This window comes from Caloenas nicobarica, chromosome 5, assembly GCF_036013445.1.
Source record: "Caloenas nicobarica isolate bCalNic1 chromosome 5, bCalNic1.hap1, whole genome shotgun sequence".
NCBI classification, from domain to species: Eukaryota; Metazoa; Chordata; class Aves; order Columbiformes; family Columbidae; genus Caloenas; species Caloenas nicobarica.
The window spans coordinates 36,215,161-36,233,861 of record NC_088249.1 but is presented as its reverse complement, the minus strand read 5'-3'; the positions used below and the strand labels follow the sequence as shown (position 1 = coordinate 36,233,861).

At 43.9% G+C, this 18,701-nt stretch overlaps 1 protein-coding gene across 3 annotated transcripts in view; it reads left to right on the top strand.

Moving 5' to 3' along the window:
• Positions 1-18,018, top strand: part of ACTN1 (actinin alpha 1) — a 91,534-nt gene extending 73,516 nt beyond the window's left edge. Inside the window, exons 10-22 of one of the 3 annotated variants that reach the window (XM_065635070.1) lie at positions 713-943; positions 1,478-1,625; positions 2,223-2,373; positions 4,789-4,897; positions 5,376-5,516; positions 7,376-7,558; positions 8,310-8,444; positions 9,295-9,474; positions 10,390-10,536; positions 12,400-12,480; positions 13,023-13,088; positions 14,570-14,728; positions 17,161-18,018. In XM_065635070.1, the coding sequence (XP_065491142.1) occupies positions 713-943; positions 1,478-1,625; positions 2,223-2,373; positions 4,789-4,897; positions 5,376-5,516; positions 7,376-7,558; positions 8,310-8,444; positions 9,295-9,474; positions 10,390-10,536; positions 12,400-12,480; positions 13,023-13,088; positions 14,570-14,728; positions 17,161-17,319 (1,890 nt within the window). In that variant the 3' untranslated portion in view covers positions 17,320-18,018. The remainder of the gene's footprint in view (positions 1-712; positions 944-1,477; positions 1,626-2,222; positions 2,374-4,788; positions 4,898-5,375; positions 5,517-7,375; positions 7,559-8,309; positions 8,445-9,294; positions 9,475-10,389; positions 10,537-12,399; positions 12,481-13,022; positions 13,089-14,569; positions 14,729-17,160) is intronic. The other 2 variants (XM_065635069.1, XM_065635068.1) reach the window with 2 other exon arrangements.
• The last annotated feature ends 683 nt before the right edge of the window (positions 18,019-18,701 follow it).

The following is an 18,701-nucleotide window of genomic DNA, read 5'->3' as shown; positions in this document are numbered from 1 at the left end:
GATAGTTGGAAAGAATCTGTGTAAGATACAAGCTGGAGGCTGCTTTGGTTAACTGAGAAGGCTGACAGACTGACAGCTGTGAGACTACAGAAGTGACCAAATGTGGACTGGAGTGTGTTTATGGAAGATAAATAGGGAGGGGAAGATGGAAAACAGAAGGGCAAATGTAGTCTGTGAGCCTGGTTTCAGCCTGGTCTGAAGAGCAAATGACACTACTCCACTTACACTCTAGACTGCCCGTTGCATTAGCATTTTGCCAGGTCCCCAGATAGGTTTGCTGAAGAGGGATATTCAAAGATCAACACTGACTTCAAGGAAGCTAGAGTGGAAAAAGTGTACCTGGAGGCCAGAAGTTAATTTCTCGTGTTAGACCCTTCTGGACATAATATGATTTACAGCATCCTTTGTTTATACAACAGTCCAGCAAAACCCTAAGGCTTTAGTGTAATCTGAGGACATAGTTTGTTCCTTAAGCATGTTGGATTGGCAGTGCTGCAACAGGCAGCTCTACTTAGTGTGGTAGGGACTAGGCTGGTCAGTTAAAAAAAAGTACTTCCATAAAAGCTAGCAAACTTGCATTTACAAGCCCTGCTGGTGGCAGAATCTTTCTGACAACAAGCATAAAAGTAAATGGTCTCTAATGAGATCAGAGCAACACTAGTAGTTTTAACATGTTTTTCAGTTCAAGCCTTCTTGTCATTGCTCTTTCCAGTTGCTGGAGTGGATCCGTCGCACCATCCCCTGGCTAGAGAACCGGGCCCCAGAGAACACCATGCAAGCCATGCAGCAGAAACTGGAGGACTTCCGGGACTACCGCCGCCTGCACAAGCCCCCCAAGGTCCAAGAGAAGTGCCAACTCGAGATCAATTTCAACACCTTGCAGACCAAGCTGCGGCTCAGCAACAGGCCGGCCTTCATGCCTTCAGAAGGGAAAATGGTCTTGGTGAGTGGGGGTAACTGCTCATGTATAATCCAACCATGCCTAAAAAATGGGACCCCTTTTCTCCCCATGGGTGGGCAGAGCATGCCCCACATTCAGAGTGAGCTGCTCTGTGGTGGAAACCCTACAGAATATAGTTCAGTGAGGCCATAATGAGAGAGGGTCAAATGATAATTGCTTCCTTTTATCTGAACCAGACTGAGGCTATTCCCAAGTTGCACACCTTTATGAGGAGATGTCTGGGCGCCTCTTGTTTTTTCCAATTGCAAGATGGTTGGGTTTTGTTGAAGTTTCATGTAGGGAAATGTTTCAAGGGGAACTGTCATGCAGACAGGTATATCCTGACACTGCTAGTCCTGTTTATCTTAAGTCTGGCACCTCATCTTCCTGATCTGTCTGCCCAACCCTGTGAGATTGAAAGCCTACATGCACTCCCTCCAACCCATTGGAGCCATGTAGCTCATGGAGACTGATGCTGTCATACATCTTCCCCCCCATCTTCTAACCTGCCTTTTCTTCTCATGCTTCTGTCTCTAGGATATAAACAATGCCTGGGGTGGCCTAGAGCAGGCTGAGAAGGGCTATGAGGAATGGTTGTTGAATGAGATCCGGAGGCTAGAGAGGCTGGATCACCTGGCAGAGAAGTTCCGGCAGAAGGCATCCATTCATGAGTCCTGGACAGATGGTAATGCCGACCTACATGCTTCCTATTGCCTGAAATAGTGCTGTCCTTTATGTAGGGAGGATGAGATGGATCATCCATAGATCCTTCCATGAGATTGTCCTCTCGAGAAAGCTAGGCTCATTTCTTATTTTATTAGAAAATAACGCATGAAAATCAGCTTGATCTCTGTTCTGCTACATCACGTGGCCACATTGGCATTCATTCCCTAATTGTTACGAAGTGAGAACTTTGGATATAAAAGAGTTACAGAGCAGAGGAAAAGTTACTGTACAGTAAATGCTACTTCTGACATTTACAGGACCAACATAGCCCAGTTTGCACATACTGAGACGGGTCCAGTATAAACTGTGACAGCACTGGCTTGAGCTGCACTATGTGCCATTCTCTGTTGTTAATGGCAAACTCGTATTCTGTAGTTTGAAAGTGAGGATTGTGCAGCTCTGGGCCAGCACTTATGAGGGCAAGCTTAGAGGAGAGTGTCTGAAGTGGGGCAGATGCCCTTTTGAGAGCCCCTGGGGCTGCCTCGGTGTCAGGGAGCTGGCTTTGGGGGCATTGCATCCTGCCTTTCATTCTCCTGTCCTTTGGCTCCCTCCCCAGGTAAGGAAGCAATGCTGCAGCAGAAGGATTACGAAACTGCCACCCTCTCGGAGATAAAGGCCCTGCTGAAGAAACACGAGGCCTTTGAGAGCGACCTGGCTGCACACCAGGACCGTGTGGAACAGATTGCTGCTATTGCACAAGAGCTGAAGTATGGCATTCCAGCACAAGTCCCATCCTTGGGGCCAGAGAGAGAAATCAGCTTTGCCCTCTGCCCTCTGGAGAGCGATAAATCAATCTCCACACAAAAATGTTGGGAAGTCCCAGTGTTTCCAAACAGTATCTAGGATACTACTCTGCAGTATCCGGATGCACCAGAGGAGTAGGCCAGAAAACTGATGAGTCGTGGGTGCTGATGAGGGGGCGGCAGAATTATATTCCCAAGCCAAGTTTCCATCCTCTTCCAGCTCGTTATGCTGCTGTGAACCCCTTCCCACAGAGTCTGACCTGCCGCTGGTGCCTGCTAGGTTTCAGAGTTATAATGCTGTTACACTTTTCCAGGAACAGAAAGAAGCAGCAGAAGATAGCAGGCTCTCGGTTTGCTTTTTTTTTTTTGGTCAAAAAAATCCTCCTTATTCTGGCAAGAAAAAAATCTGCTGGTGCTTGAGCCCATCATGGCCTCTGCTGCCACCCTGGGCCCTTTGCCCCACGAGTACTGTGCCTTGTGCACTCTGGTCTGCACTTGCTCCAGAGCATCCTCACAGTAGCTCTGCTCCCTCCCTGCTTTCCCTTTGGGAACCTTTACATCCACTCCTTTTGCTGGAGTGATGAGTGGCACAGGTTACCAGGGGTCTCCTCAGAGTGGGAGGTTGATTGCTAGGGCTAGCTGGCAGGTAAAGAGCTGGCTTCTGCAGCACAGGGAGAGAGATTTTGAAACCCTGCATGTTTCTTGGCAAAACCAGTCTGAACAACTTGTCTTTGACTTTGTTTCCTATTTTTATATATGACATTGGTCTATCAAGTTAGTGTCTGGGCTAAGACCAGTACTTTTGGGCTGAAGGACTGTTTTTCTCTAAAAAATCAGGATTATCAGATCAAGATCAAGCTTTCCTTTAATGATACAGATTTACAGAATTGCTCCCTTGTCCGTTGGAGGATTGACCTTGGAACAGGAGGAGAGTTCAAGGCAATTCTCCATGTCAGTAAGATTAAAACCAAGGCTGGCTAGTTGGCAAGCATTAGCTGACCTGCCACTTCCAAAGCACATTCTACATGCCCACCAAAGCAGCTGCAGCTCTAAGAGCAACAGAGAAGGCTGGGCCCTAAACTGGAGGACAGGTGATTTCTTCCAAAGTGTGAGAACAGAAGGCTCTGCCATCCTTCCAAAAGCCATCATCCATCTCAGCAAAGAGGCCGTGCCCTGAAAAACCATGGCTGAGCTATTTTCTCCCCCAGAGATACACTGCCAGGGAGCTAGAGAGGGTCTGGAGGAAGCCACTGCCAGGCATGTTTGGGGACATGGCACATTCCACTACTCCACCATAGTTACAAGCCAGGCTTTCAGAAGCAGTTCTTTCATCTGCAGTGTTGGCTCTGCAGCAAAGCAGATCAAGGAGCTGATCTGGATTAAAAACCCAGCAAAGAAAAAGTTATTTTTAGCCCAAATCAGTTTCTCGACTAGTTTACCACAAGATTCCACCAAGAGTTGTGCCCACACACCTCAGAGGGGCAATAAAATGGTGGGAAGAAACAAAGGCTAGAAGTCAAGAGAAAACAGTTGACACCTGCATTACTCCTTAAATAAATGCTCATCAGATGGCCCAAGGTCACTCAGTAGCCCAGTGAGTAATTCTTCTCTCTGTTTTGAGGCTGACACTTCCCAGCTTGTCTGGTCTCCCTCTGCCTGCAGGTTCCTCTCTCTTTGACCATGTGCAGAACCGAGACCACAAGCTTCAGCTTGGCCCTGTGGTCTCCTTTCCCCAGCCATATTCTTACTAGCCCATATTCCATGAGTGCTAGCCTATAGACATCTCAGCAGAGCGCTCCTTGTCAGGCATATAGGAGATAAACCTACACTGTGATTCTAGGATTGTCCTAAATAAATGAATGGATTGTGTCATTTAGCTATTGCTTGCTGCCTGCAATGCAACTCTTAGAACAATCTTAAGCAGTTCATTTGCGTTCATAATAAAATGTTTGCTGCCCATCCTGATGTACAAGATGCAGGTAGCTAGCCCGCATTATGTTCTTAAGCAGAATACAGGGGCATATTGCTCTGCTCATAATCTGCTTATTCCCAGTTTGAGCAAAAGTCTGTACTCCCTTCCCCCAGTGCCAAGCCATTCCCATCAGGCTGCCAGCACCAGTGTTTGTTGAGGCCTGGGGTGGTGGTTATTATTCCTCCTGTTCTGTGCTGTTTGATGTACCATAACATACAGTGTCTCCAAAGCTAGATAATGCTGCCTTCCTGGCTCGCTTTACTTGCAGAGACCATGAGCTCTTTGTCTGAATCTGTCCTCAAGGCCAATGAAGATTTTGAATGGACTTCTCTTTCTTCTCCAAAAGCTCTTTATTTGACTTCTTGTTCTCTTTTTTTTTTCTTTTTTTTTTTTCCCACCCCTTATAGTGAGCTGGACTATTATGACTCTCCCAGTGTCAATGCCAGGTGCCAGAAGATCTGTGATCAGTGGGATAATCTGGGTGCCCTAACCCAGAAACGTAGAGAAGCCTTGGAGGTGAGACATTACAAATTGGACATTTGGGATTACATGGGCCGGTCATTTGTGGGAAGCAAGCTGTAGTGGGCACGAGCAACCAATTGCAGCTCTTCTGTGCACTCCTTGAATGTCCTGGACTGTAAATGAGGGTTACGTTTCAGTGTATTTAGCCTGCTTTTCCCCTTCCAGCCCAATTATGGTGCCATTCATTTGCTTGGGCTACTGATTTATTACTACTTTTCTTTGTTTTGTAATCTCATTCTGCTTGAAAAAACTGTCCTCCTTGTATCTCAAAGGACCTCAGATTTTCCTTCAGAGCAAAAAATCCATCCTGTGTGCAATCTCTTAACAACAGAGAGACTTTTACTGTAGTGCCATCCTGGGAACACCAAGGAGGTCTGAAAGGAGGGAGTAGCTCAGACAGCCCGCTTACCTATGTGATTATTCTTCTCTAACCATCTTTCCTGATTTTCTTTATTTTTTTGTGCATGTCCAGAGGACAGAGAAGCTACTGGAAACAATTGACCAGCTGTACCTGGAATATGCCAAACGAGCTGCCCCTTTCAATAACTGGATGGAAGGGGCCATGGAGGACCTGCAGGACACGTTCATTGTTCACACCATTGAGGAGATCCAGGTACAGAGCAGTCATTTACACCAGTCAGGCTGGGATAGAGTGAAGTCAAGGGGTCTCCTGGATTTTTAGTGGTGCTGAATTTGTAGGACATGTTTTGGCACTTCTGCTCTAGTGAGTGAGCCTTAGCAAGAAAAACAAAAAGGAGTATGTTTTCCCTTGATTTCAGGGGCTTGTGTTTTTTTTGGTTTTTTGGGGTTTTTTTAATCCACATGAGCAAAGCTTAGTGCTGCTCACAGGGTGTGCAGGTCTGTTGTCCCATGTAATGTCGTGTCCAGGTCATTTGGTCCTATGTGACAGGATGTGCTGTGAGGGCAGTTGGTGAATGCCAGATGGCTTTCAGTGCTGAGCACAATAAAAATGAGAACTCTCCACTTTGGTGGTGGATTACAATTTGAAGTTAAAGTCTTCTTGCCTCCTGCAAGACAAGAGAGACAGTTTCTCAATTTTCCCCCTTTCGAAAGGGTATTATGAAAGCAACTTGAGGTATCTACAAGTAATTTTCAGACCTTTGAGAGCAGGAATTACCCTTCCCTGGATTGCAGTGGGGACTTCTATTCCTCCTGCTTGATGGTCTTATTGAAAGAATCCAAGTCAGCTCTTTTCAGGAATGTCTGACAGCAACGTGGCCATCAGTGAGGCAGGGAATGGGAGACCAGCAGGGGACACTATGCAGGCAGGGGGACAGAAGTGGGGGTGAAATAGCCCTAGCTTGATATCAGCTCTGTTACTGAGCTGCTGCTTGTTTTTTGCACTGTTCCTTCCTGAACAAAGGGGTTCATTAAGTCTTTATAAAGCAGAACAAATCTGAACAGCATTTAAACACTTCCATCATCTCTTTGTGACTGTTTGCAGTATTTTTCCCAGCCCCTCAGACTTGCATTACATCTCTATGGCCACTGCAGCAGCTGCAAAGTAGTGAGTCACCACGTAAGGAAGCAATTTTACAAAAAGTAATTACAGTGTGTGTGTTGTAAGAGAGTGGTCAGTCATGTGGTTTACTTTCATTCCCTCTTCTGTCTACACTGTTCCCTCGATTGTCCCTGCACATAGCACTCTGTCCCCCATTCATTTTGCTGCATCTTTCCCTGCGTTTGCTTCCCTAGTCTTGATCTTCCAGGCTTCTGGGATGAAGTACCTTAAAGGCCTGTAGAAGCAGTGGGAGATGAGCCAGGACCAACTGGCTTGTCAGCTGTCCACAAACTACCAGTGAGTGTGCCCCAACGTCAGTCCTTGGAGCTCAGTCTGGGCACCGCAGCAAGACATGGAACAGAAAGGGCCTGTTGTGTTCAGGGAGAAGGAGCTGTATTTGAGCAGCAGGAGCATATGTTGCCTGTGCCAGTTTGCTCTTGGCTAGAAGACCTTCACCTACTTCTCACTGACTCTGATCAGACTGAATCTAATTCTTAATATTCATCTGGAGTTATCTTGGGTGTCAAACTAGTATGTACCTAGTGGGAGAGGAAAAACATAGTGCATTTACACTAGTAAGACGTGACTGCTTTAAGGTAATGCTAGTAGTCAGATCTTCTTCGCAAAGGGGCTGGCAGGCAGTCACTGAGCAGTGCTGGAGAAATAGTTCCCCCTCAATTATGAACCAGAATTATTCCACCATTTTTTGGGATGTGATCTCTGTCACTGGTCAACATGGAACAAAAACAGAGGGAAAACAAGACTTCACATCATTTAACTACTTAAAACAGCCTGTTCAGTGATGCTCAGAGAACCTGTATTAGAGTAGCCTGTTTTGTATCCTAGGAATATGTAAGATTTACAGTCATTTCTGCAGGGATACATTTGCTGAAGTGGCTGTTCAGTGACTAATGCTCTTACTCGCTCTTTGCTGCTGCCTTCTTCTGCAGGGATTGACCACAGCCCATGAACAGTTCAAAGCCACTTTGCCAGATGCCGACAAGGAGCGACAGGCCATCCTAGGAATCCACAATGAAGTCTCAAAGATTGTCCAGACATACCATGTCAACATGGCAGGAACAAATCCTTACACTACAATCACCCCACACGAGATCAATGGCAAATGGGAACATGTGAGTTCTTTACGACCTTGCCAGTTAGTGCAGGAAGATGCTGCTGCTCAATCACTGGGGCCCCAGGAAGTGGATTATTTACTTTTCAGTTACTGTCTCATGCTTACTGTTGAGATTGGTGGGTTGTTTTTTTTTTTTTGGTCATTTGTTTTTTGGCTCAATTGTCATGTGCTTGGAAAGTGAAGAGATCTTTCACATAAATGCCTAACGGGTGTCAAATCCCTTTTATTTGCTATTTTTATAAAGCAAGAATGCTAAACTAAAAGCTTTGAGGTTTTCAGTCCTCAGTTGACCTGTTAAGCAAGTAAGTATGGCATGGGAGTCAGTATCCTTTTTCACTGATCAACCCTTCAGATGTTTTATCTCCACAGCCAAGTAGCCTTCCCTTGCTGTAATCCTAAAAGAGCAGCTACTCTTCATACCAGCTGTGCTGATGATTCTTACTACCAAACGAGATCACCAAAGTGAGATCTGAACAGGGTCCTGCAATTCAGTTAACAGGAGCCACCAAAAATCCACGTAGTGAATGGAAGCTGCTTCTGGTCTTCCCTGGCCTGAGATGAGTTTGCAGCATGCATCCTATAGCAGATAGGATTCACGTTCCATGAGCCTTCCCACTGTGTCCTAAACCATATGACTGCTTGTTTTCAGTGCAAACACCCACTCCCTCCTTCTTTGCGGCGATTTCTACATTCACTCTACATGTGTCTTTCCACATATAAACTGCACACTTTGTCACTCTTTGCTGCAGGTGCGGCAACTGGTTCCCAGAAGGGATCAAGCCCTGATGGAAGAACATGCTCGCCAGCAGCAAAATGAACGGCTTCGTAAACAGTTTGGTGCACAGGCCAATGTCATTGGACCCTGGATCCAGACCAAGATGGAGGTAGGGCTTTGCGCATTTTGAAACAGTCTGTTTTCTTCTGTGATCTTCACTGATCTTGTTATCCTTGGTCTTTTTTGACCACTGGTCATGGTCATTCTTCCTTCAGCAAGAGAAACTTTCATAGAAAATATGGTGAATATTGGAGAATCCCAAGACTGATATTGGTTACCAAAGTGCTTGTACTTTTCTTCCCTAATGCTTTAGTACAGAGATAAAAAACATAGCTTAAAATGGGCAGTACTGGTATTTTCATAGAGTTGTATTTATATGCAGCAAGCTAAAGACCCTGCATCAGAAACAGTTTATGTAACTGCTTTCACAGCAATGGTCTTGATATGCATGACAAAATAAATACAATTAGTGTATCAAACATCAGCAGAGGAGACATATTTTTAAGGAAAACCTTCTTTCTTTAGGTAATATTTGAGTTAAAGTAATTGGAGTTGGTGAAATGGAAAAGTGTGAAGCTATTGCTGATGGCAGGAGCTGTAAAGAAGTGAGCAATTACAGAAATATGTCTGTATGAAGGGACTAAGACAGTAGTAGACAGTACATCAGAAAAAGATCCAGCTTGGTACATTACTAGCTTATGGACTATAGTTTCCTTTTTTTTTTTGTATCCTTGTATTAGACACATCTCCTGATTCACCTCACTTGGAAAATGTTCAGGGCTCTGCTGAAATTTTTGCTGATGCTGTCTCAGCTCGTTTAAAGTAACTGCTCTATGAGGTGGTTTTTTTTTTTTTTGAATCATCATCCTGCATGAGCATGAAATAGCTGCAATAAATGTCAAGCATGTTGAGACTTGTCCTTCCAATGAGGTCTAACTCCTTTGGTTTTGCTAATACAGGAGATTGGCCGCATTTCAATAGAGATGCATGGGACCCTGGAGGACCAGCTCAACCACTTGCGGCAGTATGAGAAGAGCATTGTGAATTACAAACCAAAGATTGACCAGTTGGAAGGAGACCACCAACAGATCCAGGAAGCACTTATCTTTGACAACAAGCACACCAACTACACCATGGAGGTAAAAGTTTTGGCAGCAGATCAGATAGCCTCATCTGCTGTGGCTGGTTAACGTCAACCACATCTAACTCTGGCAACATGTTGTGGTTCTCAGGAAAATGCAGAGCTCGACAATGTGGCCAAGCATGCAACAACATGTCACTGAAATTCTTTTTTGCCTTGCTGTACCTCATGCCAACCCATTCCAATGTACTTCCAAATATAGACAGTAGATAGAACCTGAATGAGATCAACAGTATTGCTTGAAAAATTGGCTGGTTTCATTTCTCCTGCCATTGGATTGTGGCAGCCTATTAGCTGGGATTAGAAAGACCAGAGGAGCGCTGGTGATTTTGAGCTGCCACAGCCTCGTAGAAGAAGAGTCCAACAAAAGCTTTTTAAAATCAGTCTGGCTTTCTGTTGACATGAGGTTTCTTGGAAGCAATCTGAGTTCGACATGGGTCCAGCAGAACACAGACAGGCTTTGAAACTTGTCTTTTGGTTTCTGGCCAGCTCTCCATTAAGCAATAGCAGAGTCTGTGGAGCACCAGTGTCTTCCAAGGACTGTGGTTTATTTTCTTGGTAAGGAGAGTTTTCTGCCCAACTAAGTCCTAGAAGCACTGGATTTGATTCTCATTTGTGTTAAAGGCCCCCAATATTTTGCCCTGACAAGACAAAGGAACTTTGCAACAGGGTCAAGATTTTCTTAAATCAGGAATTGGCCTCCTCAATATTTTTTTTCAGTCAAAATTCAGATTTTAAATATCTGATTTGCCTATACTGTAGATGAGAAGGAAGTTTTTCTGAACAAATGGACTTCTAATGCCTTGGCCACCAGGATCATTTAATTTGTAACAAGTAGCTCATTCAGCCCACTGGCTTCAGAGGCAGAAGAGCTACTTTTTAATTTAAAAATTGTCCTGTCCTCTTTTTTCAGCATATCCGAGTAGGGTGGGAGCAGTTACTAACAACAATTGCTAGAACCATCAACGAAGTGGAAAATCAGATTCTGACTCGTGATGCCAAAGGAATCAGCCAGGAACAGATGAATGAGTTCCGGGCTTCTTTCAACCATTTTGACAGGGTAAGTCAGTGCTGGCTGCAGCAAAAACAAGCAGTCACTACAATAAAACTAGATCAACAGAAGACATTTCATTCTTAAAAACACCACTCCTGTGGAGCAGTCATTCCTGTGAAGACTGCTAAGTGATCATTAGACTGGGAGGAGAAATACGCCTTCACAGGAAACTGCTAAATTTCTTGATAAAGCTGAAGTATGGAAAAATTTGAAGGCTTGTTTAGGAAATCAGACTTTTACCCCATCTCCTCCGGAGAGCAAATTATCTTGATTTATAAAATTCTTTGGAGTGGCCATCCTCCACTCTGATATACCCTCACATAAACTTGAATTGAAGAAACCAGTATTGCTCTTATATGGAGCAAACAGAAGGATCTATACACACCACGGCATTGCACTAAACCCTGACAAACCCTGACGTAAAGCCTGCCTTGCCTTACTGTGGGTATACATGCCAAGGCACTAATGGGTGCAATAAGAAAGGAATTCCTTAAAGGAAATTCTCCTCCCCTCAATTTGCCAGCCTGTCTGCAGCTCTTCCTTCTACAACCCATATCACAAAGGTGTCATGCAGGGAAGCAGAGACAGCAGCCCAAGCCTGAAAGCAGCTCCATTATCAACCCCTTCAATGTTGTCTGGAAACCCATGAGCAGCCTGCAGAGACACTTAAGTCAGTGATGCAAATGCTGGTGGCTCTCCACCGCTTGCTGCAGCAGCCAGACTGTTTGAAAGGTCTGCAGAGAAAAGGGCTGCGGCCTGCCCTCAGAGATCGGCAACACTTTGAGGTTGCTGAACGCTGGCTATTTCAGCCCTTGTCTATCTGCCTGAGAGAAACAAAACCCATTACTTCTTTTCTTAGCACTCTGAATGATAATGCAGAGAGAATGTGAGTTTCCCATCTTCAACTGTGTATTTGATTTACGAAGGCTTAATGCTGACTTTAAAAGCTGTGTTTTTGAGGAAAGTCACTTGGAGTTGGCCCCACCATCCTGTCTGTAGCTTCCTTGATCTGGCCAGAGATGGTGGCAGCAGGCAGGGGCTCTTTGGTGCTTGGGGGTTGTCCTGAGGTAAAATTCTGCAGCGTGGATGGGGATTCTCAGTTCCTGTGGTAGCTTGTGTACAGCTTGATGGGTACATCCAAACACCGGGGGAGCGAGCAAAGGGAAGAGCACCTGCCAAGCTGTGTTGAGCTGCGCTTTACAGCAGTGCTGTTTGCAGAGCTGAGCACTTGAAATAGGCTTACCAGTCAAAGCTCCACCTCATGCGCAGGTCTCAAATACAGCTATAACACTGCTCCCCTGAGCTTCAGCTGGTTTTCCTAGTCTGTTCCTGGGATGCCCTGACAGCTAAGCTTCCTTGGGTGTGTTGCCAAACATATGTGCCCTCACCTACTCCTTTAGTGGGATGTTTGACTAGAAGATTAAGGCAATGCTTCCCACTGCCTCTGCCTGCTTACCTGCACTCCAGGTTACTAGTAAAGCACAGGGCTTCTGGCACTATGGATAACAAGCAGTGATGCAAGTAATTCACTTGGGAGATGGAAATCTTGAGGCTTCTGAGCATCGACTGTTTTTGTCATTCAAATGCTCTCAAGATGTGATGAGCGCTCTGAGAAGGAACTGTTCCAAGAGCATTTTTAGCACATCCTGAAATGTCATTGTGATATCTAATGTTGTGCACTTTTTATTTTTCTTCCCTGTCTTTCTATCTGCATGTCATTCTTCCTCTCCCTCTCTCCTCACCCACTGCATGGTGCACCTGTTGTCCTTCCACCTCCCTTTGATCTCCTCTGTGTCTCCCTTCCCTCTGCCCCACACCGTCACCCCACTGGCACTGCATGTCCTGCTGCCTCGCACACCGCATAACCAGGACCACTCCGGCACACTTGGCCCTGAGGAATTCAAAGCCTGTCTCATCAGCTTGGGTTACGATATTGGAAACGATGCACAGGTACTGAATGCTAATGGTGAACACAGACAGATGTTAAACTGTGAAAAAATAACAGTTTTTTCCTTTCTTTTCTTGTTTGTCTTAATCCATCTGTCATTGCTGTTCTTGTGTTTGACTATATATACATCACTTTCCTATACTACTTCCTCTCTAAATGTGCTTTGGTATCCCTTCTTAATTCCCTAATTGTTTGTCTTGGGAGAATTTCTTTTATGTCTTCAAACTATTCTATTTACTTCTGTGTCAATGCTGCTTTTCTTGTTCATTCCTCAATCTGTCTCATTTGATATCTTCATTCCTTTTTTTTCATCATCAATATATTCCTTGTGTGTAAACTGTTCCATGTACAAAACCACCTTTGCTTCTTCATGGTTTCACAAACTACCTTTCCTCTGTTGTTCTTCATTGTCCTGTAAATCCTTCCTTCCATCTCCTCCCTGCTGAAACTCATTTTTTGTAATGTCTCCTGTGGGTTCATTTCTCCCTGGACTGGTCTTCCTTTTCTTTCTTGGCTTTTTCCATCTTTGCATCATTCCCTGTAGAAGAAGACTGGTATGATGGATTCTGAAGATTTCCGAGCCTGCCTTATCTCCATGGGTTACACTATGGTAATGTAGAGCGCTCTGTCACTCCTGTTCAAAGTGATTCTTGTAGGCACCTTCAAAAATAAAGAGAGAATGTGTCATGAATCAAGGTAAATACAGCCGTATTTTCCAGAATTTATCATCAATGGATGTTAAATCTAGTATTAGTTGTACATGTAAAATTAATGTCTCGCAGCAGTAGCTGAAGGTAAAAAAAAAGGAAATAATTGTCTAATTCCTATTTATTTCAAATAAGAATTACATTTATCAAACTGTGTAGCTACGAGTGGAAGAAACAATGAACTTCCTTGTGTTGGTACCTGCACTTGGCATAGCACACAACCTCCCAGCCCTATCAGTGGAGCTCATCTGGAAGGGGACACAACCTGATTTCTGAATACACTCAAACACTGTTTCTCTCATTCCTACCACTTATTTCACATCTCTCTTCCTGTACATGTAAGTTCAAGTTCCAGTCATCCTCCCTGTAGCTTTTCTCATACCAGACTGCCTGCACTTTCAGAACAGGAACATGTGGCACCTTGAGAGGCACGATAACTAATAGGAAGAGCTTCACCAAAGACTGATGGTCATCAAAGGGCAGAAGAGCATAGTGCAAGAACATTCAGCTGTGCTCTCAGTATCTTTGCTCCTGATGGCAGGCAAAGCAGTGTTTATTCATCTTGCTTATCAGCCCAGCATAAATACAGACTCGTTATTGTAGCGTGCCAAGCCACAGTAACAATTGATACCTTAATTATTCTTGAAGGTAGACTGTTCTAGGTGTGTTAGAAGAGCCTGTTCCTGGGAGAAGACTCAGCTCTGCTGTCCTCCTTACCTGGGGAGGAAGGAGTTCCAGAGAGGAGAATAGATGATCTTCTGTTTATATGGGGAAAAAAAAGCAGAAAACTACACTTCAGGGTTTTGGCTTCTGTAGCAAACTTTGCTGCAGGATCTTCCCTGTAAATGCTTCTTCCCTGGCTCACTCTAGATATGTAAGTCCTTCTTCCCAAAGCCTGTCTTGTTAAGATGAACCAGATACTATTTAAGAACCCAGAGGCATTTCTTCTGGTGGTTTCTGTTCTGGCAGCTGAAGAGAACTGTAAAAGTTCTCTTTTAGTTAATGAAAGTAAAAGTATTTGAGGAATGCAGATCTTCAAATATTGCTACGGACATCTAGCACAACATGTATTACAGAGAAATTTGTGTCTTCCCTTGAAGTCTGTGTGATATTGTTCCCTGGTAGGAGCATTGTCCTAGAGCTAGATAGAGCTGGATGCTGTCCTAGGGCACAGCTGAGAATATTTTGTTCCAAAGGACAAATAAGTGGGAAGTGTTTGCACACAACAGCAAGCTGAAAAAGAATATCCTGATAAAAACAACAGAAGTGGTTTCTATTTGGCTTTGTTTTTCTAGCTGTGAGATAAGCTGCTGAACAGTTTCTCCCCACTTTCATAGCACTGCTGCCCAAATGTCCAGGCTTACATGATGCTCTTGTCCTCCAGGGAGAGGCCGAGTTTGCCCGCATCATGAGCATCGTTGACCCTAACCGCTTGGGTGTAGTGACGTTCCAGGCCTTCCTCGACTTCATGTCCCGGGAAACAGCAGATACAGATACCGCTGACCAGGTTATGGCTTCCTTCAAGATCCTGGCTGGAGATAAGGTGAGGCTCCACACCTTCCTTTCCTGCATCTGCATTGCTCCTGCTTTCCTTTTGCTCTCTTGTTGCCAGGAGAAAGTGTTGAGGGAAGCACTCTAGTGTGGAGGGGATTTTGACAGGAACACTGTGCAGTGCTGGGGAGTGCAAGGCTAAAGTGTGGGTTAATGAGCAGCCTGCCAAGGCACTTGAAAGTCCTGTTCAGCAGTCAGTCAGAACTATGCTGCCCACTCATGCTTTAAATATTTAATTAAGAGCTTCATTGCGATTTGTTGTTTTAAAATGTACTAACAAATTCAACAGATGGTTCTTGATTAGTCTTGACAAACTATTAATTGCTGACAGCTGTAAACTGGAGATGATCTTTGTCAGATATACATGTGTCACTAGCAGTTGTTATACAATCAATAGTAGATTTTCATTGAGGATATGCTGTATCTCCAAGAAGAGCATCTTTTAATCATGGAAATTGGTTGAAAGTAGGAAAACTCATAGGATGATACTAAAAGTATTCATTTTCTGAATTTGCATCATCAATGGAACCAGCTGATAAAAAATTATGTAATCTTATTTTTCTTATGTAACAAGCCCCACTAATTTTTATGTAATTGAAAAAATAATATGTACATGTAATATTAATGTATCTCTGTTTGCTAATGATTTTATTGATCTCACTTGAAATGTGGGATATCATTTCTCAGGTAGTAATGAGTTACCCTTAAAATTCAGTACTGATTTCCATGTTTCACTAATAAACTTTTCATAATCTGTGATGTAGAAATACATGATATCCATCCTTTAAGCATCTGCCAGACTGAAGCCAGTCCTATTGTCTTTCAAGGCCTGAAAATTCCACGTTATTCAGATAAGCTAATCGCTGTATAAATAGGTACTTTTGGATACAGTATTATTTATTAACTTGTTTACTCTGTACAGTACATTAAATATACTTGTCAGTGTTTAATGCACTCTAGTGACTATCACATGAATCAGACAGTATTTCATTATGAAGAAAAATGCCTCTTACTCACTCCAATCATTATACTGAAAGGCAGGGAGTGGGGAAGGAATAAAAAGTCACAGGAAAGAGAGAGAGATGGTGTGAAACCTGAACCATTATTCAGGCAACTGCAAATGGCCATGAGTCAGTCAGCTAAAGACAACATGCTGGTTAGCAAACAGGCAGCTACTGTTACCTACTTCATGGAGTGAAGCCAAGCTACCCCACCTCAGCTCAGTGAGCCTTCAGAAGCCCAATTTACACAAGTTTTGTTTGCTTATTAAAAATGTCTGTGTGAAAGGCAAGGATTGTTGGGAGAACTGTGGAAGCAATACAAAGTGTTTGTTTATCTGCTGCCCGCATTGGTGCCACCATCCAGAGCTAGTGGGGATGGCTGCTGTCCTTGCTCTGAATAGAGGGAACCCAAGGCCAACCGTGCCCTGGGCTGCATCAAAGGGAGCGTGGCCAGCAGGTCGAGGTGATTGTGCCCCTCTGCTCTGCTCTGGTGAGACCCCACCTGGAGCCCTGTGTCCAGCTCTGGAGCCCTCAGTACAGGAAAGACATGGACCTGTTGGACAGGGGCCAGAGGGGGCCAGGAAAATGATCAGAGGGCTGGAACACTTTTCTTATGAGGACAGGCTGAGAGAGTTGGGGCTGTTCAGCCTGGAGAACAGAAGGCTCCGGGGAAACCTTACTGCAGCATTTCAGTACTTAAAAGGGGCCTATAAGAAGGATGGGGACAGACTTTTTAGCAGGGCCTGTAGCGACAGGACAAGGGGTAATGGTTTTAAACTAAAAGAGAGGAGATTCAGGCTAGATGTGAGGAAGCAATTTTTTACAATGAGGGTGGTGAAACACTGGCCCAGGTTGCCCAGAGAGGTGGTAGATGCCCCATCCCTGGAGACATTCAAGACCAGGCTGGATGGGGCTCTGAGCAACCTGATCTAATTGAAGATGTCCCTGCTCATTGCAGGGAGTTGAACTAGATGGCTTTTGATGGTCTCTTCCAACCCAAACCATTCTATGATTCTAACTCCCAAGCAGCACAAGCAGCTGTTACCTCTTGCCGGTGAGGGACAGGATTGAAATGACATTTCTGCTTCCTCCCATTTGCTATCAGCAGGAGCTCCACAGTCTTACACCAACACCTTACTTACCTCCAGGTCTTTTCTTCAGGCGTGCCAGCATATCTCCTGCGAAAACCATCTTTCTCTCTGTTGTAAAAACCATTTTCTTGGACAAATGGTGGGGAGTGACTGCATTTCCTCCCAGGGTGTATGTGCAGAGACCTCCACGTGTGGGTGTGCAGTGCTAGTCTAGTTGTTGGGGTCCTGTCCCTGACTGTCTGCTGCACTGGAGGGGCAGGGGGTTGTTGTCGCTCTATGGAAGGTCAGTTTTCTGAAAGTAACAATCACCTTATCGCTTGTTCTCATTGCAGAACTACATCACTGTGGATGAATTACGGCGGGAACTGCCTCCTGACCAGGCTGAATATTGCATTGCTAGAATGGCACCCTACCATGGCCGTGACGCTGTACCCGGTGCCCTGGACTACATGTCCTTCTCCACGGCGCTCTACGGCGAAAGTGACCTTTAATTTTTTTCTGTCCCACCACACGCTCCCTCCCCTCTCCCCCGTCCAACACACCCTTCTTTCTCTTTGCAAAGCAGCCTCTGCTCCGCTCTTTTTTGTGTTTCCCTGTTTTGCTTCAGATAACAGATCACATTTTTTAAGTGGGGGGGAGGACATTGACATGGCACCACCTACCTTGCCCTTGAAATGACAGTTTACAAAATTATTTTGTGCAAAAAAGTTACGTTTTAAAAAGAACAGACATATTTTATTATAGAAAAAGGTATTTTTCTCCACCAGATTGAAACTTAAAAGGAAAATGTTAAAATATTGCACCAAATATTTTTTGTTGTGACATAAAAAGTCAAGCACAATGTTACATTCCATCCTTTCCAAAAGAACCAAACAACAATGAAATGCCACTTGTTCTGTTAACTTTTACATTTGTGTATGTCTCTTATCACAGTTATCTTGGGAGGGGGGAAGGCACACAAGTGCATGTGTTTGCTGGTTCACTCATTTCATGAAAATATTTTATGATAAACTTTTGAAATTGCTGTGTTTTCTAGGGAAAAAATAATGTACACAGCTCATGTTTTCATATTTAATTAAAAATACAATATGCCTCCTATGTTTATCAGTGCACAACTTTTTTTGTTGCTGAGAGTTGTCTGGTTTCAGAACATGAAGCTTGAGAGCTGATAACTTTGATATTGCTTGTCACAAACCATATTAAAAATTTCTTGTGATAACAACTCTAGACTTTATTCATTTGTATAGTAAAATTGTTTAATCCTATTTAGTTAAAACAACAAACATGATGAAGAGAATCAAAAATTAATGGGTTTTTAATTGAAATTACAATACTTTAAAGGTAAACTTCCCCCCTTAACCTTGTAATTATTTTCAAGTGATGTTGGAATTTTCACAGCTTTATATGACCACTTTAAATTAACGACTTATGTAATTTTTAACCATGTCTGATACACCCACATCTCTATAAACAATATTCTTGTTATTCCTTAAAAAACCCCACAGAATTAGTTACTAGATCTGTGCAAACAACCAACCACCGTGTCTTGAACCATCTATGAAAAATTCCTCCACTGTTCCATGCTCAGCCTCACTGCTTTTGATATCACATCTTCTGACATTATAAATTATTCCAGACACATCAAGATCATCTTTATATTGGACACTGAAAAGACACCAGTCTTCAGAACAACTCCTTTGGGACCTTCAATGAATCAGAAAGTAAACATGCATGCATGTGCCTGAAATTCAAAGGGAACCAGCTAACCTGTCCCAGCCATCTCCTGTCACAGGTGTATTTCCTGCCATCCCACAATTTTCTTGGGAAACAGAGTTAGTAGCAAAAATACTCATTAGTGCTTCATGATCTGTTT